Raw genomic sequence first — 19,491 nt, 5'->3', positions numbered from 1 at the left:
TTACCAGGCCCCTTTCTGCCCCAGGACAGTGGCTGCCTTCCTACAGCTTTGAAGGAAGAGGAAACATTCTCTGCTTTTCCTGTTGATGTTTCTTTTGGCCACATACTAGGAACTGTCGTTTTCTAGTTCCGTCTCTGGAATTATTACATCAGTACAATGTAGAGGAATAATGTAAAGAAATCAAACGTGTGTGGAAAGGACAAGACCAGAGAAAGAGAATTTGCCAGTGGATGAGGTCCCAGGACTTTCCATCCTCCGTCTCCCTCTAGGGGCTCTGTGTTTCCTCTTTACCTACATGAGAATCCTCCTGGGATCCTTGTCCGTGACCTCCACACTCTTCCTGCTTGCTTCGTGTCCAGGGGCAAGATTTGTGAGGCACCTTTCAAGGCTACAGCTGGGCCTCATTCCATCAACATTTATGCTACCTATAAAGTAGGATTTCCAGAGTTCCTGTACCTCTTTATACAATTCTTTTAAAGACAGACATTCCCTAGAGGCCCCAGCCTGTCAGGTACATCGTGGCCACTCCTCCCTGGTGGGGACCTGATGGGTCATGGATGACTTCTGACTTTCCAGGCATAGGGTCCATATATGTGGCCACGGGAAGATCCCCACACTCTCCCTTGCTAGCCAAGATGCCTTCTGAGGCCAAGTCTACTAGTAGGTCTAGAAGCAAACAGGGCCGATGAGTGTAGATCCTGGGGAAAATCAGCACTAATTTGCAAGGCAACTACCTCAGGGGAGACCATCACAGGCTCCTTTCTTCATGCAGCTGAGAGCATAGTGAAGTGAACAAACATTAATCACATCATCACGAAGTGAAACAATGAAAATGACAATAACTGATATTTATTCAGTTTAGGATTTATCAGGCACTAACTTAGGAGTGTTTGCATGTATTAACTCATTTTATCCTCAAAATAATTTTGGGTGTTGCAGGTATTTTTTTTTTTTTTTGAGAGAGAGAGAGAGAGCGAGCGAGCGAGTGAGCAGGGGAGAGGGGCAAAGGGAGAGGGAGAGAGAATCCCAGGCAGGCTCCATGCTCAGTGCAGAGTCTGACGCAGGGCTCCATCCCACGACCCTGGGACCATGACCTGAGCCGACGCTCAGGTTGGACGCACAACCAACTGACCCACCCAGGTGTCCAGGTATTGCCCTTTTTATTCGTAAGGAAAAAGCAGCACAGAAAGGCAAAGGAATTTAGCTGGTGTTACACAGCTGGAAGTGGTCATGTGGGGATCCCGACACGCGAGTCACAGGTTTCTCAGTTTCTGAAAGCAGAGTGACAAAGTCTAGTCGCAAAGGTTAAATTAAAAGAGATGAGTCTGGCAGACACGTCTAGCAACAGGACTAGGTTTACAGTAGATGCTTAATGTGATTACTGAACTTCAATGGCTCTGGGACTCATGAGGTGGATGGGGACTTCCCTCACCCTGTTGGTATGTCCTCCTGGCACTTGCACAAGCTGCAAGACTTTGGTCACTTTGTACAAGCCCTGAACCATCAGAGACCTTACACGAGGGTATGAAGATTCAGGGTGAGGACTGGGACCTCTGCACACAGAGAAATGTCCAGGCCTCCCAGCCTGGCGTCTGAGCCTCCCTAGGTGGTCTAACCCACCCCTGATTCCCTGCACTGCAAACACCAGAGGCCTCCCCTCCTCCAACATGCCTGGGGCTCTCCTGCTCCCACTCCTTTGCTCTGTTGTCCTCCAAGGAGAATGCCTGCACACCCCCATCTCTGCCTCCGCAGGTAGGCAGCTTTCCTGGGGGATCCCCTCCTCGTCAGATGTGCATATCTTCTTTGTGCCCAAGACCCAGGTCAGTTCTGATCTGTTCCTCATCCCAGTGGCCATGGTAGGAAGAGCCCAATGTGTGCCTGCTCACACTACCAGACTAGAGGCTTGGGTCTCTCCCACCACCAGGAGGCCTGGAAAGTGGGGGAGCAATGAGGATCCTATTGGATTAAGGCCATATTGTCTCCCAGAGGACAACTGTGTCCAATAGTTAAACTCTCCTGGTATAGATAGCCATTTTACCACATTCTTCACTGACACAAAGTTCTGCCCTGTGGTCAAACTGTTTGTCCATATGGAACTCCCCAAGGCTGCCTCCTAACCATCGATAGTGGAAATCATTGAGAAAAGATTGTTCAACAGAAATTCTCTTTAGTTCTTGATCTTTTTACCAGGGGAGTGAATTATTGGGGCTGAGACTTCATGGTTCAGCCCAGGTGCCATCCACGAGTGTCTGGTGCTGTATGCAGTGGACAGTGACTGTGCATCCTGTCACAATGCAGGGGACAGCGGCTGGGTAGCCCGGGTCCTATCTGGAGCAGTCATCCTGGAATGGCCTTATAGCAAGGTCGGAGGTCACTGTCAGCTCTCTGAGCCCATCAAAAGAATCTGGGTAAACTCCCGGGAGCTATGACCTGGTCTTGATTTTCTGAGCATGACTAGTTTGGGATTGTTGACCAGGGTCTGCAGCAGAAGCCACCGCGTCCTGGACCTGGCTGAGACTCGGGGACCTGGGAGAGAATCAGAGCAGACAGACCTGGAGGACAGGGCTTATCTCTGTCCTTCTCAGAGGCTATTGGAGAAGCTGACTGGTAGGTGTGAGGTGTGGGAGAAGGAGCTGGACCAGGACCCCTGGGGACATGAGGGTGGCAGAAGGGACATGAGTTTGTCCCAGAGCCGGATATCCGTTGGATATAGCTGGATACAGTTGGGAACAGTGATGAACTTAATCCAGACTGGTGCCCACAAAACATGACTAATTGGTGGGCTTCCCAGCAGAAGGTAGAGCAGAGTAGTAGGGGTGGAGGGGTGGAGTAGACGGTTATAGAGCCTTGAGGAGGCAGGTGTTGGGGGCCAGAAGCACTTGTGGTAAGCAAAACTGAGCCCCATCTTGGAGAGCATCTGTTCTGAACCCTGGGATATGGGCGGGGTCTCAAACAAATGGAATAGTGAACTCAGACAGTGGAACTAGAGCTCATTTCTGGGAACAAGGGAGGAGCCCACTTAGAAGGACAAGGACACCAGACCTCAGGGGTCCCATGGCCAGGCTGGCTGAAGACTAAGCCTCCTGTTCTCTCAGGTCAAAGGTCTCCCAGGGCAGGGAGTATGGAGGAAGGGGGGCAGGGAAAGGGGAAGCTGGAACATCTCAGGGATCCCAGAGAAGCCTTAGGGTACTCGTTCCCTATTGTCCAACCCCAGCATGGGTTCAGACAGAGCCTTACCTGCTGACTGATTTAGGCACCAGTATTTGATGGCCTGCTGCAGCCTCCGCTCCCTGTGCCCTGTGATCAGGATGTTACAAAAGCTGACGAGCACAGGGTTGGTATGATAATGATCCACATAGAGCATGCCAATCCAGGCGCTGAACCCTGAAACCCAGAAGGCAAGTCAGGCCATGCAGTATGCCCTGTGTCCCAGGATGCCCGAGCTCGTGCTCTTGATGATGTGGCTGCAATGCCACTTTGTTCCTATATGGTGCCCATGTTCTCACTGAGAACCTAGAAAACTAGGTCGGAAGAGCAGGAAGGGTTCTTAAGATAGCATTCTAATCCAACCATGTTATGGAGAATGTGAAGCTCAAAGCAGAAGGAGAGCTGTGGCTGATACGGAGAGGCTGTCAGTCCTACAATGAACGGACGAGTGAATGACTGGACACAGGTCAGAAATAAGACCAAAGCTACTTTCGCTCTACAGAAATGGCTTGATTTTAGACTATTTCAACTGAACAGGCCGTTTTCTTAACTAAGTTAGGTTTCCAACTAATGACACACCAGTCATTCCGAGATGTGTTCTTTCTCAAAATTTTCAGAGCTGTGCATTCATATTTACATTCTGACTGTTCGGATGGAATTTCTAGTACTTCTTACTGCTCTCCATGATATCTTGAAGGTCTGTCAAATATGCAGCAATTTACTTGCCTGAATTCTCTTCTGACCATTAGGCTGAATGTGTTTTTCTTTTTCTTTTTTTTTTAAGTTTATTTATTTATTTTGAGAGACAGAGAGAGAGCAAGCTAGGGAGAGGGGTAGAGAGAGAATTCCAAGCAGGCCCCGCACTGTCAGCATGGAGCCCGATGCAGGGCTCGATCTTATGAACCATGAGATCATGACCTGAGCCGAAATCAAGAGTTGGACGCTTAACCGACTGAGCCACCCTGGAGCCCCCTGAATGTTTTTTCCTACTCAGCTTTATAGCCTCCATGAGAAGCTGAGCTCTGAGGCAAAGAGTGTGAAGTCCAGGCCTCTGGTACCCAGCCTGCAGGCACCACAAAGGTACAAGACTAGTCCCCTCCACCTGACTCAATGCGTGGCCTCAGGGACCGGCCACTTACCCATGTCTGCACCCTCATAGCCATTCTGCATGATGGTCCTGTCGATGCGGGCAATCAGCCATGTGCCCAGGATGCAGCTGATGAGCAGCCTGGAGAGGCAGGCGCCCAGGCCCAGGAGCACGTTGTAGAAGAACAGAAAGTAGTTGAAGTTGTGGAAGGCTTTCCTGCAAACGGAAGCAGGCAGACAGGCAGCACCGTTTCAGTATGAGGAAGTGGCTAGCAGGCTGGTTCAGCGCCCCATGCCTGTGATCAAATCCTGCTGCTCCCATCTCCCAGCCCTGTGACCTTGTGCTGTAACTGGGAGCCGACTGTCCCCACCACACAGCACTGCTGTGGGGACTGGCTCAGACACCACATAGAAGGCGCTGAGCCCAGTGAAGGACAAGTGGAGACTGATGTTTCATGGGATCCTTGGGTTTTGAGGTTTCCTGTATGGGAAGGAATCTCATGTGGCTACAGCTGGCTTTGTGGTTACAGCAGAGGTTGTGGCTTTCCCACTGTCTGTTGTAACAGTGACCTGCCCCCAGCTGGAACTGTTCCAAGTCCTCCAGAGGAAACTTTTCAAGTGACCACTTGACCATGCAGTTTCCTGTTGCCTATGGGATAAAGCCCAAACTCTGCATGCTGGATTTCTGGGCCATCTCTGAGAAGGGCCTTTCTGGGATCATCACTTTGTGCCTCCTCCCTGCCCCTCACCACCTATGGTGACCACTGCATGGTCACCATATTGGATTCTCATGGTTCTCTCAGCACATCTTGCCCTTTTATGGCTTCCTACCTTCATCTGTGCAGTGAGGGCTGCTGGCCATGCCCTCTCCTCAGCTCTCCCCATAGGAATCCCACCACCCTACTGACCTCAGCTCAAACTCCCCACCTGCAGCTGAATGAACCACCCCGTCTCTCTTTCTCTTTCCCTGTGCTGCTCTTATGAGCCTTTCACACCGTCTGGAGTGTACTGGGGCCACGTGACTGTGTCTGCTGGCTCCTGTGGACCGTGAGCTTCTGCAGGCAGGTCACGTAGGAATATCTCTTTATCTCCAGTGCCCCTGTTGTTTCCTCCCCGAATGAATGGCTTCAAATGAATGAATTCCAAAGGATCACCATGGGCCAGGTACTGTTGTTCTAAATTCATATTTTAACACATCTCATTCTCAGAATACCTCTGTGAGGAGTGTGCAATTATTTGTAAAATGACGAAACTGAGGTTCGTAGGTATTCAGTAAGGTCACATAAGGTCACACGGTTCATAAGGGGTGGAGCCAGGATTTGGACCCAGGCGGTTTGGTTCCAGAGCCCACTCCTGAGCCACGACCCCTCACCCTCTCAGAGAGGGCACTGTCCCCCCAGGAACCTGCCATGGGTGAAGAGGAAGGAAGGAGACTGCTGAAGCCAAGGCCCCCAAGCCCCATTTCCTTCTTTGTCCTCACCTGTTGTTGAGAGCCAAGGGCTTCTGCTTGTCAGCCGTGCTCATCTTTGGCTGCAGGAAGAAGCTGGTGGCGATCCATACCTGCAGGCTCATGAGACCCAGGACGATGGATATGGTGAGGCTGAAACACAGGGCGAGACTGTTGCGGCACCTGCTCTGTGCCTGATGCACACCCACTGTCCGTTGAGAAAACGGAGGCTCACAAAGGGGAGGTGACTTTCTCAAAGTCACACAGTCAGGTCGTTTGGCTCCATAGTAGAACTCTAGGATTTAATTATATCCCTTTGTCCACGAGTGGCAGCTGGGATGTGTGTTTAACAGCATGGGAATCAAAGAAAAGCATGAACTTTTTAAAGCGCTCATGAAGGTCCTGAAAGTGGACGGGCAGGCTCTGCCCAGCCTCCCACATAGCTTTGGGGGAGTGTGGAACCAAGGAGCTCAGAGCGGGGAGGTCCCCGGAGAGTGCCACATCCTGTGTTTGCATCGCCTGAGCAGCAGTGTGGGTGGCAGTTAAATGGCGCCTCGGCTTCAGATCGCTAGCTCCCAACCCTGCCTCTTCCCCTCCTTGGACAAATCGCTTAGCCTTCTGTGCCTCTGTTTCCTTGTCTGACAAATGGGTGTTAATATGAGGCCCAGCCTTTAAAGGGTTCTTAAGAGAAAAGATGCACAGTGAATTATCAGTTACGTCAGCCTTCACTCTTATCTTCCATATGGGATAAACTGAGGCTCAGAGAAGTAATTTACCCAAGGTCACACAGCTGATCTCAAACCTGAACTCAGATTCCCTCTATAGTGTCTGAACTCCCTTGTCACCTCCCTGAACTTTAACCTTCCCAGCTATACAATGGATATGTGTGTGTCCCCCCCAGACACAACTGTGAGCACCCCACTGAACAGTGAGAATGGAAATGTCTTATGAACTGTAAGGCTCCCATTGTGATGAGTTGCTATTGTGGCCCATCCTTGGGTCTGAGCTGAGAGTGTCGGTCCAGGAATGGGTGAGAGCCCAACAGCAGCTTCGAGGCTACACCAGTGCCTAGGCCCTGGGCAATGACAGAGAGCCCACCCTGCACTTACGTCCCGATGCCCAGTCCTTGGAGCATCTCCAGGCCCTGGTTGTGGACGACAGGCAACACCAGGCTGTACATGATCATCAGGCCACACAGGCTCTGTACCACATGGATGATGAGGTAGCCTGTGGACCAAGGGAAACCAGGGTCACTCAAGGCCCTTCGCGACCCAGTCATGACTTCCTGCAGAGCCCCTCTATCTTCCTCCCACCAAAGGTCCTGGCATTTTTGCTTATGCAGCTTCTTCTGCCTGGCACGACCTCCCTTTTCCTCCCACTCACCTGCGGCTCGCCCTGCAGTTCAAATGTCAACTCCACTAGAAAGCATTTGTGTCCTGCCTGGGAGAGTCACTTGCTCCTCTAAGTCACCACCACCTTTATCATTTCTTCCCCATGGGCTTCGGGCAGGTAGTAATGATAGCTTTGTGAGTGTGGGATTCTTCCTCCTTCCTGAAGGAAGGTGGGTGATTCCCTTTACCCATACCTACCCCCCACCTCCTTCTTCCTCACCTCTCTTCTCTCTCCCCACAGGCAGGACCCCATAGGTGCCCAGGGAATGGGTCACATGATGACACTTACCCCACAGAATATAGGCTATTTGCCAGCCAGAGTACCTTGCAATGGCCACCTGAGATTTAAAAAGGAAAAGGCGTCTCATAGGGGTGAAAACACCGATTACCTCCAATATACGGGTCCAGAATCTCTGCCTCATTTGAGGTTCACCCACCAACATACCAGGGCAGATGCCATGACTGTCATTGTTTTACAGATGAAGAAACCAAGGGCCAGATGGGGATAGTGACCATCCTGGGTCACCCAGCAGCAGAGCATACTAGAATTGAGGACTCTGGATGCCCAGTGCAGGGCTGCCCCTCCCCCCGGATGCTGCCCCTGCCTAAGAGGCAGGAGAGCAGGACTTGGCCACTTAGTCTCAGAGCAGAGACAGGCCTCTATAGACTTACCACACTCTTCGACGAGGAAGGATGATGGAACTTCAAAGGGAGAAAGTGTTTATTTCCTGCCCACAGCCTCTTCATGTGCTTTCTAGAGAAAAAGTGGGGAATCAGTGATGCTCATAACCACAGCTCCTTATGTACTTAGAGCTCAACAGATGCCAACAGAAAAGCCTGCAGAGGGAGATAGAAGCCAGCTCAGCTTCCTTGTATTGACCGCGGCTCGTGGGACAGTTCTCACTAGCCTTAAAAATATTTTTAAAATACGTTTTGGGCACCTGGGTGGCTCAGTTGGTTGAGAGTCCAACTCTTGAGTTTGGCTCAGGTCATGATCCCACGGTTCTGGGATCGAGCCCTATGTCAGGCTCTACACTGAACGTGGAGCCCGTTCAAGATTCTTTCCCTCCCTCTGCTCTTCCCGTTTGTGTGTGTGTGTGCGCTTTCTCTCTTAAAGTATACAAAAATAAAATAAAATAAAATAAAATAAAATAAAATACATTTTAAACTGAGATATAATTGACATATAACACTCCACTAGTTTCAGGTGTACAACATAATGATCCCATATTTGTGCACGTTGAAAAATGGTCACCACAGGAGTCTAGTTAACATCCATCACCTCACATAGTTACAAGTTTTTTTCTTGTGATTAGAACTTTTAAGATCTACTCTTAGCGACTATCAAATATGCAATATGGTGCTGTTAACTATAGTCATCATGCTGTAGAGTACCTCCCCGTGACATTTATTTTATAACCGGAAGCTTGTACCTTTTGATTCCCTTCACCCACACCCACCCCCTATCCCCACCTCTGAAAACCTCAAATCTGTTCTTTGTATCTATAGCTTGGGTTTTTGTTTTGTTTTGTTTCAGATTCCACACATAAGTGAGATCATACAGTATTTGTCTTTCTCTGACTTCACTAAGCATAATGCCTTCAAGTTCCAACCATGTTACTGCAAATGGCAAGATTGCACTCATTTTTCTGGCTGAATAGTATACCAGTGTGTGTGTGTGTGTGTGTGTGTGTGTGTGTGTGTGTGTGTGATACGTCTTCTTTGTCCATTCATCCATCAAAGGACACTTAGGTTGTTTCTATATCTTGAATATTGAAAATAATGTTGCAATAAATGTGGGTGCAAATATCTTTTCTAAATACTGTTTTTGTTTTCTTCAGATAAATACCCAGAAATGGAGTTGCTAGATCATATGTAGTTCTATTTTTACTTTTTTGAAGAACTTCATACTGTTTTCCACAGTGGCTGCACCAACTTCCATTCCTACCAATAGTGCACGAGAGTTCCTTTTTTTCCACATCCTCGCCAACACTTGTTATTTCTTGCCTTTTAGGTACTAGCCATTCCAACAGGTGTGAAGTGATACCTCACCATGGTCTTGACATGATTTCCCTGACGATTTAAAAATCTTAATATTATATAGTTCCCAAATCTCAATGGTGACTGAATGTGATAGTTGAGTCTCTGTGTGGCTTTTATTGTCTTCAATTTGCTCTATTACTTTTTCTGTGACGTGTATGTACTACTCATGTAATAATATTTCAAAATAGGTAAAAATGGAAAACTGTTTTTAATGATAGACCCACCTTATAGCAACATCAAGGAAACGGAGAAGCCCAGCCCCCCAGCAAACCTCTGCATGCTTTCCCCACGTGCTGGTCTCGGCCTGGCCCTCGGCACGAAGATTAGGTTGGCAGTGGTTATGTTCACAACCCCCATTTACATCTGTGTCCCACTTTTCCTCTAACATTCTATATCCAGCGTTTTCCAGGAGGTTTTGCAACATTATAATCACTAAATTGGCAAGACTTAGTATGAAATAAAGAATGTAAATATCTCATTAATAGTTTGTATATTTATTACACAATGAAATGATGGTTGGGGGTTATGTTGGGTTAAATAAAATATGTTATTAAATTATTTTCATCTCCTTTTTTACTTTTTACTCATGTCTATTAGAAAATTCAAAATTGCATCTGTGGTTTTTATTATGTTTCGGCTCGGCAACACTGGAGTAGAGTATGCCATCAGGAATACAAACACACAGATATATTTGCATGGTGCATAGGCAATTTCTGGGGGGAAACAGAAAATAACGTTTAGCTCTGGGGCAACAAACTTGAGTCTGAATGACTTCAGACTTCCTTTACACTAAATATTTTTTATAACATTGTTTAAAAGAGGCTGTATATAGGTTGTAATAATTCTAAGAAAAATAAAAATACTGGCACAGTGCTAGTGCTGTCCACTTGAAGGACTTTCTTATCCACTATCTCTTTTGCCCCATGGTCCTGTAAAGCAGACAGGGCAGGGATCATCATTCCTCTGTGACAGGTGTGGGAAGAAGGGGCCAGCCTGGACACCAGAGAAGCCTCCCCACCACGGAAGCCATCTCTTCCCTGGACCCTCTACCATGTCAGTGCAGCCAGCTCTAAAAGGTGTCTGTGACTGGCTGTGGTCCAATGTCTCACTAACCGTCTCCTAGGCACTTGCAGGTCAATGAAGGCAGGAGCAGACATATCCTTGCATCAGGCAGGGAAGGGGAGAGCAGCAGTGTCCAGCCCACCCATGGGGTCTGGGGAGAAGAGAGCAGAGAGAGGGAGCAAGCTAGGGCTGTGATGGAGAGCTGGGGCCTCTTTGTGCCAGGATGCGATCTGCCAGAGACCCACCCTTGGTGCAGCCAGATGGGGAGGATGTAAAGGCAGGATGCTTTGGAGGGGTAGGAGTTGGCCCTGGGCCTCCTGTGACTGCATATGAGTTACAGCCTGAGGTGGAGGGAAGAAGGAACTGAGAGACAGAGAGGAGGGATGGCAGATACTGCTGTCTGCAGTGGAGTGCTCACTACATACTGAAGGCCATCCCCTCCTCCTGCTCTGCTCTTCTAGAGACTGATGCACCTGGTGCCCTTGACCCGATCTCCTTTGATGTATCCTTGAGCCAGATGCACCTGCTGGGAACCCAGTGTGTTTAGTCCTGGAGAGCGGGGCAGGCCTGACACCCAATAGGGATGCTGAGTGTAGCAGAAGTGACAAGACCTCTCAGGACATGGCCAGCTGCTAACGGCTTGGGTGAGTTATTTTGTTGAGTCTCAGCCTTCTCAGCTGTAAAAACAGAGCTGAAACTACCTCTCATGGTTGTAGTGAAAATCAAAAGATTCTAAGCACAATATCAAGCTTATGGTAGAAGCTCAAATCAATAGTGTTTTCGTTTTGGGTTTTGTTTTATTACCGATCAATGAGGCTGTTCCTGGACCATGTACACCTTCCTGGTTCCAATTTGGGTACTGCTGTCACTGCTCCGGAATTTTTAGAAAAGTACTGGCTGAAGACACACAAATGACTCCCAGAGCCCTCTTACCTGTAACAGGCCAGTATGTGGAACAGATAGCTCACACACGTGAGGGAGGCGGGCAAGATGGTCACCAGCCAGACTCCTGAAGTAGAAAAAGAGACAAGAGAGGCCTGAGAAGATGAACCAGAAACAGTATTTTCAAAATGCGGAAGCTCACACAGAAAGGGTTGTGTAAATAAAGTTTGTTTATATTTCTGGTTCATTTCAGACACACACACCCTTGATATCCTTTACTTCCCGCACAAGCCTCTCCTTGGGTATTAATATTTTCCATCTACAGTGAGTACGGGGAAGAGAAAATTAGGGAGTATACACATCATAGTTCCCTTCCATTCTTGTAAAACCATTGATAGTTGATTTCGATTGGCCACCTCTAGTAAAGAGCAACCATGTACAAGGATAACTGGAATCAAGAGGTCTTGAATGTTCTTTCATCCCATCCATCCTGTGGAGAATCTCCACGGACATTACTCACAGTTTTTAATAGGTTGTATCTAATGTGCTTTCATTGTGATCCTGTGTGCTTATGAGAAAGGGATGGAGAAACAGGAAAGAGAGATGATTTGAAGGTATGAAAGCTTCTGGACAAGCTGTTTCTCAGTCAGTCCAATCAAAGCATTTTAAAAAATCCAACACCCCTTTTATCCTTAACCTGATAAAAAGCATCTGCAAAAAAACCCACAGCTAACATCATACTTAACAGCGAAAGACTGACTGCTTTCCCCCTAAGTTCAGGAATAAGAAAATCAGCGTCCACTTTTGCCAATTCTATCTACATTATACTGGAGGGTCTAGCCGAGGCAATTAGGCAAGAAAATGCAGCCAGACTGCAAAGGAAGAAATAAAACTGTCTCTATTCACCGGTGACTTTTTCTTATATTTAAGAATCCTAAGCAGTAAACAAACAACCAAAAATATTCAAACCCATTAATAAATGAGTTCAGTAAGGCTTCAGGACGCAAGACAGATATATAAAAATCAATTGTATTTCTGTACCCTAACAATGCACAATGTGAAAATGAAGAAAACAACTGCATTTGCACTAGTATCAGAGGATAAAATACTTAAGAATAAGTTTAGCAGAAGTATGTAACTCATACACTGAAAGCTACAAAAGACTGTTGAAAGAAATTAAAGAAGACTTAGATTAATGGAAAGGCACACCACTTTCATGTATTGGATCTTCTTTGGTAACATGGCAATGCTCCCTAAATTGATCTGAAGATTCAACCCAACCCCTGTTAAAATTCCAATGAAATTTTTGCAAAAATTGATAAGCTAATCCTATAATTCGTATAAAAATGAAGGGACCCAGAATAGGCAATACCATCTTGAAAAAGAAGAAGGAAACTTCGAGACTCACACTTCTCGATTTCAAACTCACTACAAAGCTACAGTAATGAAGTGTGGTATTGCCATACAGATAGACAAACAGATCAATGTAATAAACTGATAATCCAGAAGTAAACCTTCATTGTCAATGCATTTTCAAGAAGGATGAAGAGGCAATTCAGTGGGGGAAAAGAATATGCTTTTCAACAAATGGCACAGGGGCAACTGATATTCACATGCAAAACAATGAAGCTAGAACCTTACCTCACAGCATAGACAAAAATTAACTCAAAATAGATCACAGGCTTAAACGTAAAAGCTAAAATTATACAAGTCTCAGAAGAAAATATGAGAATAAATCTTTGTAGACTTCAAGTTAGGTAATGTTGTCTTAGATACATACAAGTGATAAAAGAAAAATGAATATGTTGGACTCCATCAAAGTTAAAAACCTTTGTGTTTCAAAAGACACCATCAAGAAAGTGAAAAAGCAACTCGCAGAATGGGAAAAAATATTTTCAAATTGTATCTCTCTTATGGGATTTATGTATAATATAAAGAACCCTTACAGATCAATAATCAATAAATAATTCAATTTAAAAGTAGGCAATGGGGGTGCCCGGGTGGCTCAGTCGACTGAGTGTTCAACTTCGGCTCAGGTCATGATCTCATGGTTTGTGAGTTCGAGCCCCACGTCAGGTTCTGTGCTGACAGCTCAGAGCCTGCAGCCTACTTCCAATTCTGTGCCTTCTCTCTCTCTGCCCTTCCCATGCTCATGCTTTATCTCTCTCTGTCTTTCTCTGTTTCTGTCTCTCTCAAAAATAAACATTAAAAAAATTAAAAGTAGGCAACAAATCTCCATGGACATTACTCACAGAAGATGTATAAATGGCCAAGAAATACATGAAAGGATTCTCAATATCATTAGCTATCAGGGAAATGAAAACCTAAACCACAAAAAGATGCCATTTCAGACTTATTAGATGGCTGTAATAAAAAAGACATATAGCTTAGCGCCTGGATGGCTCAATCAGTTAAGCACCCAACTCTTGATTTTGACTCAGGTCATGATTTCTCTGTTTGTGAGATTGAGCCCTGCATAGGACTCTGTGCTGACAGTGAGGAGCCTGCTTGGGATTCTCTCTCTCTCTCTCTCTCTCTCTCTCTCTCTCTCTCTTGCTCTCTGCCCCGCCCCTGCTTGTGCTCTCTCTCTCTCTCAAAATAAATAAAAACTTAAAAAGAAAGACACATACCAACAAGTGTTGGTGAAGATATGGAGGGAATTGGACCCCTGATGGTGGTGGGAATACACAGTGATGCAGCCGCTTTTGAAAACAGTCTGGCAATTCCTTGATAGGTTAAACATAGTTACCATATAACCCAGAATTCCACTCTTAGGTACACACCCAAGATATATGAAAATATATGAAAAACTTGGAGATGAATGTTCATAGCAATATTACTCATGATAGCCAGAAAGTTGAAACAACCCAAATTTCCATCAACTAATGAATGAATAAGTACAATGTGGTATATTCATACAACAGAATAAAATTCAGCAATAAAGAATAGGGGCACCAAGGTGGCTTAGTCAGTTGAGCATCCGACTCTTGATTTCGGCTCAGGTTATGATCTTGCCATTAATGAGTTAGAGCCCTAAATCAGGCTCTGGGCTGACAGCACAGAGCCTGCTTAGGATTCTCTTTCCCTCTCTCTCTCTGCCCTCCTCTCTCTCTCTTTCTCAAAATAAATAAATAAACTTAAATATTATTTTTAAAGTCCAGCAAGAAAGAATAATGAAATTGGGACACATGCTATGACATAGATAAACTTTATAAACATTGGCTATGTGAGAGAAATCAATGAAGAAAGACCACATATTATATGATTCCATTTATATAAGAAGTCCAGAATAGCCAAATCCACAGAGCCAGAAAACAGTGGTAATCTAGGGCTGGGAGAGTTAAAGGGAAATGGGGAGTGATTACAAATGGTCATGATTTCTTTTTAGGGTGATGGAAATATTCTAAATTTGATGTGGTGATGGTTGTGCAATGGTGATGGTTGAGAATATACTAAACCCACTGAATTGTACTTTCTTTTCTTTTTGTTTTTTTAATACTTATTTTGTTTTTGAGAAAGAGAGAGAAAGAGAGACAGAGCGTGAGTGGGGAGGGGCAGAGAGAGAAGAGACACAGAATGAGAAGCAGGCTCCAGACCCTGAACTGTCAGCACAGAGTCCCGAATTCACAGACTGCAAGGTCATGACCTGAGCCAAAGTCAGATGCTTAACTGACTGAACCATCCAGGTGCCTTAAAAAAATTTTTTTTAATGTTTATTTTATTTTTGAGAGAGAGACAGACAGACAGAGCACGAGCAGGGGAGAGGCAGAGAGAGAGGGAGACACAGAATCTGAAGCAGGCTCCAGGTTCTGAGCTGTCAGCACAGAGCCTGACACAGTGCTCGAACTCGAGAACTGTGAGACCATGACCTGAGCTGAAGTCGGACACTTAACTGACTGAGTCACCTAGATTTCCCTGAATTGTATTTTAAATGGATGAACTGTATGGTGTGTTAACTGAATCTTCAAAAAGTTCTCTTAAAAAGAAGGAAAAGAAACTGATTTTCATTCCTTTCAAGTTTCAAATATGTCTCCGTCCCAGAAATCACTAGGATTAGGCAACAGCCATATCCCAAACCTCAAGCAATACAAAGGAAGCTGGTAAACCACCAAGTGTCATCCCTGGGGGGTGCAGAGATCCTTGAAGGAAAGGATTAGAGGAGTCTGGCCACAAGCAGAGTGAGTGCAGACTCCCTCCAGCCAGCAGCAAGAACATGACTGCACACCTTTAATTTAATGCCTTTATCTTCCCAAAGATGAAGCACGTTCAGCTTGAAGTCTCTCCTGGCCAGAGGGCAGCTGTTTTAAAGCTGGAAAAAATCAAGACAGAGTGATTTTTATATTTTGATTCTCAAAGTATCTAAACATGTGAGCAAATCCATGAAAGAGCGGGTAAACCATGAATGAATGAGATGATACAGTTACTACAGCTCACCCAGAGCAAGTAACTGAAGTTGGCATTAGAAACTTGCTCAGGCGTGCCTGGATGGCTCAGTCAGAGGAGCGTGAGACTCTTCATCTCGGGATCGTGAGTTCAAGCTTCACACTGGGTGTAGAGATGACTTAAAAATAAAATCTTAAAAAAAAAAAAAAAACTTGCCCAGAAGAGGGGTGGAAGTGTAAACTTAAAAAAAGTATGACTTAAAATTAGTATTGCTGAATTTAAAGATTAGAGTATGTTTGCTGAGTGCTGTACTCAGGGACTCATAAGGCAGAGCATAAATCAACATTAAAGGTGAATACAGATGTTTAAGGGCAACAATAAAATGTGGTGATAAGGAAGCAGTATCTGCCCCAGTGTTCACATAAAAGGTAACTTTCCAACTACCCTATGACACAGCAATTACACTACTCGGTATATATCCAAAGGATACAAAAATGCAGATTTGAAGGGGCATATGCACCCCAATGTTTATAGTGGTACTACCAATAATAGCCAAATTATGGAAAGAGCCCAAGTGTCCATAGACTGATGAATGGATTAAGAAGATGTGGTGTGTGTATATATGTGTGTGTGTGTGTGTGTGTATACATATGTGTGTGTGTATATATACACACACATATATATACACATATATATACATATATATATACACACACACATACGCATATACATACAATGGAATACTACTCAGCAATAAAAAAGAATGAAATCTTGCCATTTGCAACAATGTGCATGGAACTAAAGGGTATTATGCTAAGCGAAATAAGTCAGAGAAAAACAGATATGATTTCACTCATATGTGGTATTTAAGAAACACAACAGATGAACATAGGGGAAGGGAAGGAAAAATAAGATAAAAACAGAGAGGAAGGCAAACCATAAGAGACTTTTAAATAGAACAAACTGAGGGTTGCTGGAGGGTTGGTAGGTGGGCGGATGGATTAAATAGGTAATGGGCATTAAGAAGGGTACTTTTTGGGAGGAGCACTGAGTGTCATATGTAAGAGATGAATCACCGGGTTCTACTCCTGAAGCCAAGACTAGCTGTATGTTAACCAACTTGAATTAAAAAAAAAAAGGTAACTTCCCATGTCACATGTATGAAAGAGAATTTTCTTCAAATAATCCACACTAGATCTATTTCTACTAGTTTACGAGTCTTAAGTAAACATATCATTGGCAACACCTATTTCATGGCTTAAGGAGCACTTTGTATTTTATGGCCACTAAAAGTCAGTGCCACAAAGGCTTCTGGAAACCTTAGCACCCGTATCCAAGCCCCATTAAAATTTTTTTTTAACATTTATTCATTTTTTTTGAAAGTGAGAAAGGCAGAGCATAAGTGGGGGAGGGGCAGAGAGAGTGGAAGACACAGAATCTGAAGCAGGCTCCAGGATCCGAGCTGTCAGCACAGGGCCCGACACGGGGCTCGAGCTCACAGCCCGCGGGATCATGACCTGAGCCAAAGTTGGATGCTCAACCAACTGAGCCACCCAGGCGCCCCTCCAAGCCCCATTTTAAAGATGAGGAAACCAAGGTGCAAGAGAGAGGACCCAACTTGTCTGATGACACAGAGTTTACCTGACATCTTATCCAGGGCCTTTCTCAGCAGGCAAGAGGGAAGAACTCTCCTCCCTCTGTGGGCAATGGGCGCAAAATTAGACTGTTTTCAAAGAAAGCTGCTTTTTTAAGGTAAAGTGGCTGCTATGGGCAGATTCACATGTTGAAGCCCTAACCCTCAGTATGATGGTGTTTAGAGATGTGGCTTTTGGGATTAGTGCCCTTATAAGAGACAGGAGAGGGCCTGCTTCCTCTCCCTGGTCTCCAGCATCTGAGGATGCAAAGAGACGGCCGTCTGGAAATCAGGAAGCAAGGCTTCATGAGACACCAGATCTTCTGGCACCTTGAACTTCCCAGACCCCCGAACGGGGGAACAAGTGTGTGTTGTCTCTGCTACCCAGTCTACAGTAATTTGGTATAGCAGCCTGAACTAAGCAGAAATTAAATCTGAACAACATAAATACATTTTTCATATAATCCTAAAGAAAAGCCAAGGCTTGCTGTTTTCTTTTTTCCAAAGTGAAAAATATATGATGATTTTAGTTGTTCCCACTGGCACCAGAACAAAATAGGCTATTTAAAATGAGAAAATTCTCAGGGATGTTCAACTCAGCCCCAAAGAGTTTTTAACAAAGTGGCCTGGGTCCTGACCCCACTGGCCTTCTAGTCACCCAAGGAGGCATAGATCCGTTGTAACCCACTTTTCCTCCCAAACCAGTCCCTCATGCAGGTAGTAGCAATACTACAGCGATCATTATTCCAGGTGTGCACCTGCCACCGGTTGTAAGTCTTTTTCTCTGTTTTCCACACTTTCCCAACAAAGGGAGTGGGATGGTTTTACCTTTGCTGACGTTCATCAGCTCTTTCACCTGCAGGATGACAGGGGTCAGGGTCCCCGTCTGGTTCATGGAGGCGATGTAGTTCTCCAGCTCCCCTTCAAACACATCCAGCTCGTCTCTCACATACATGAACATGCAGAACTCAATGACAATGAACTGGTGCAAAGAGCAAACATTTCAAAGTCTCACCTGAGTCCAGCCTACTATGTTAATAACATATGGACCTCTCTTTGGTTTTGAGGTCAAACTCTTTGAAGTTCAAAACGCATATGAAATAGATTCTGACCACTGGCTATATCAAGATGAGTTGGATTGTGACTTCTCCGAAGACATCTTTGGAGCCACCCCAAACTCTTTTCTGCACCCCACAGCATATAAGACTAAGTCCTACAACGGCTCAAGTCAGTCCTCAAACATTAATTACCTCAAAGTGAAATGAATGTCTAACTCTGAATAAGAAGTGACCTTGGCGACAATTCCAGCCATATCTCTCCCCACTCTTCTTCTTGCATCTTGGTGGTAACCACGTTGGAGAAAGTACTGTTTGCTGTATACACGCCACACTTTCTCACTCCCATAATCCTGTCATCATGCCTTTATACCATCTACCACCATGCCAAAGCTTCTACGGTTCCTACTGCCATTTTACTTCATTAACCAAATTTTGTTTGTCTTTGTGCAGCTCAAATGCCACCATCTTCAGGCAGCTTCTCAATCTCGAATAATGCCCTAAACTTTCAGAGCACTTTCACCTCATCTTTGTCTCTCTTTACATGGCATATACTTCATACCACATCATATCCCCTTCTCTTAGACCATGGGTCTCTCCCAGGCCAAGACTCTGCTGAATCAGCTCTCTTCTCTCTTCCAGGTCTTAGCATGGTGCTTGGCATACAGTAGATAACCACTAACGACTAAAGGAACACAATGATTCCAAGTCAATTACTCACGTTGCAGAGAACTCCACTTGTCAGTTAAAATCCATTCTCCCCTTCTTTGGGCACAAAGCTGGACTACATTTCCCAGCCTCCCTTGAGGGATGTGGCCATGTGACGAGGTTCTTGCCCATGGAAGATGAGTGGAAGGAATGTGTGCTATTCTACAAGGGCACTTTGAAAACCTCCCACATGCATTTCTCCATGCACCTTCCCCTTCTGTTGACTGGATACAGAGGGTGAAGGTTCTCGGGATAATGAAGCACATGATGGAAGAATCTCAGTTACAGAATAACACATGGAGGACTGTTGCCCCCCAAACCTGAACACCTACTCAACATTGTTACATAGGCAAACGTATTTATAGTGTTAAGTTACTAAAATTTAGGGGTTTATGTGGTACTCCAGCATTACCTAACTCATACATTCATTTAAAACTTAATCATAGGAGGGGCGCCTGGGTGGCTCAGTCAGTTAAGTGTCTGACTTCAGCTCAAGTCATGATCTCAAGGTTTGTGGGTTCAAGCTCCACATCAGGCCCTGTGCTGACAGCTCAGAACCTGGAGCCTGCTTCAGATTCTGTGTCTTCCTCTCTC

The 19,491-nt window shown here is 45.4% G+C and overlaps 1 protein-coding gene across 3 annotated transcripts in view; it reads right to left on the bottom strand.

Moving 5' to 3' along the window:
• Positions 1-1,143: 1,143 nt before the first annotated feature.
• Positions 1,144-19,491, bottom strand: part of LOC102901088 (stimulated by retinoic acid gene 6 protein-like) — a 64,656-nt gene continuing 46,308 nt past the window's right edge. For all 3 annotated transcript variants that reach the window (XM_045043022.1, XM_023242469.2, XM_045043023.1), the window contains 9 exons: positions 17,963-18,116; positions 11,170-11,245; positions 7,804-7,885; positions 7,421-7,469; positions 6,850-6,967; positions 5,774-5,893; positions 4,347-4,510; positions 3,238-3,384; positions 1,144-2,526 (listed from right to left, as the gene is read on the bottom strand). In XM_045043022.1, the coding sequence (XP_044898957.1) occupies positions 2,378-2,526; positions 3,238-3,384; positions 4,347-4,510; positions 5,774-5,893; positions 6,850-6,967; positions 7,421-7,469; positions 7,804-7,885; positions 11,170-11,245; positions 17,963-18,116 (1,059 nt within the window). In that variant the 3' untranslated portion in view covers positions 1,144-2,377. The remainder of the gene's footprint in view (positions 2,527-3,237; positions 3,385-4,346; positions 4,511-5,773; positions 5,894-6,849; positions 6,968-7,420; positions 7,470-7,803; positions 7,886-11,169; positions 11,246-17,962; positions 18,117-19,491) is intronic.

Source organism: Felis catus, chromosome D4 (genome assembly GCF_018350175.1).
Source record: "Felis catus isolate Fca126 chromosome D4, F.catus_Fca126_mat1.0, whole genome shotgun sequence".
NCBI lineage: Eukaryota > Metazoa > Chordata > Mammalia > Carnivora > Felidae > Felis > Felis catus.
The sequence above is the reverse complement of the archived record's forward strand: the minus strand, read 5'-3'. Positions and strand labels throughout refer to the sequence as shown.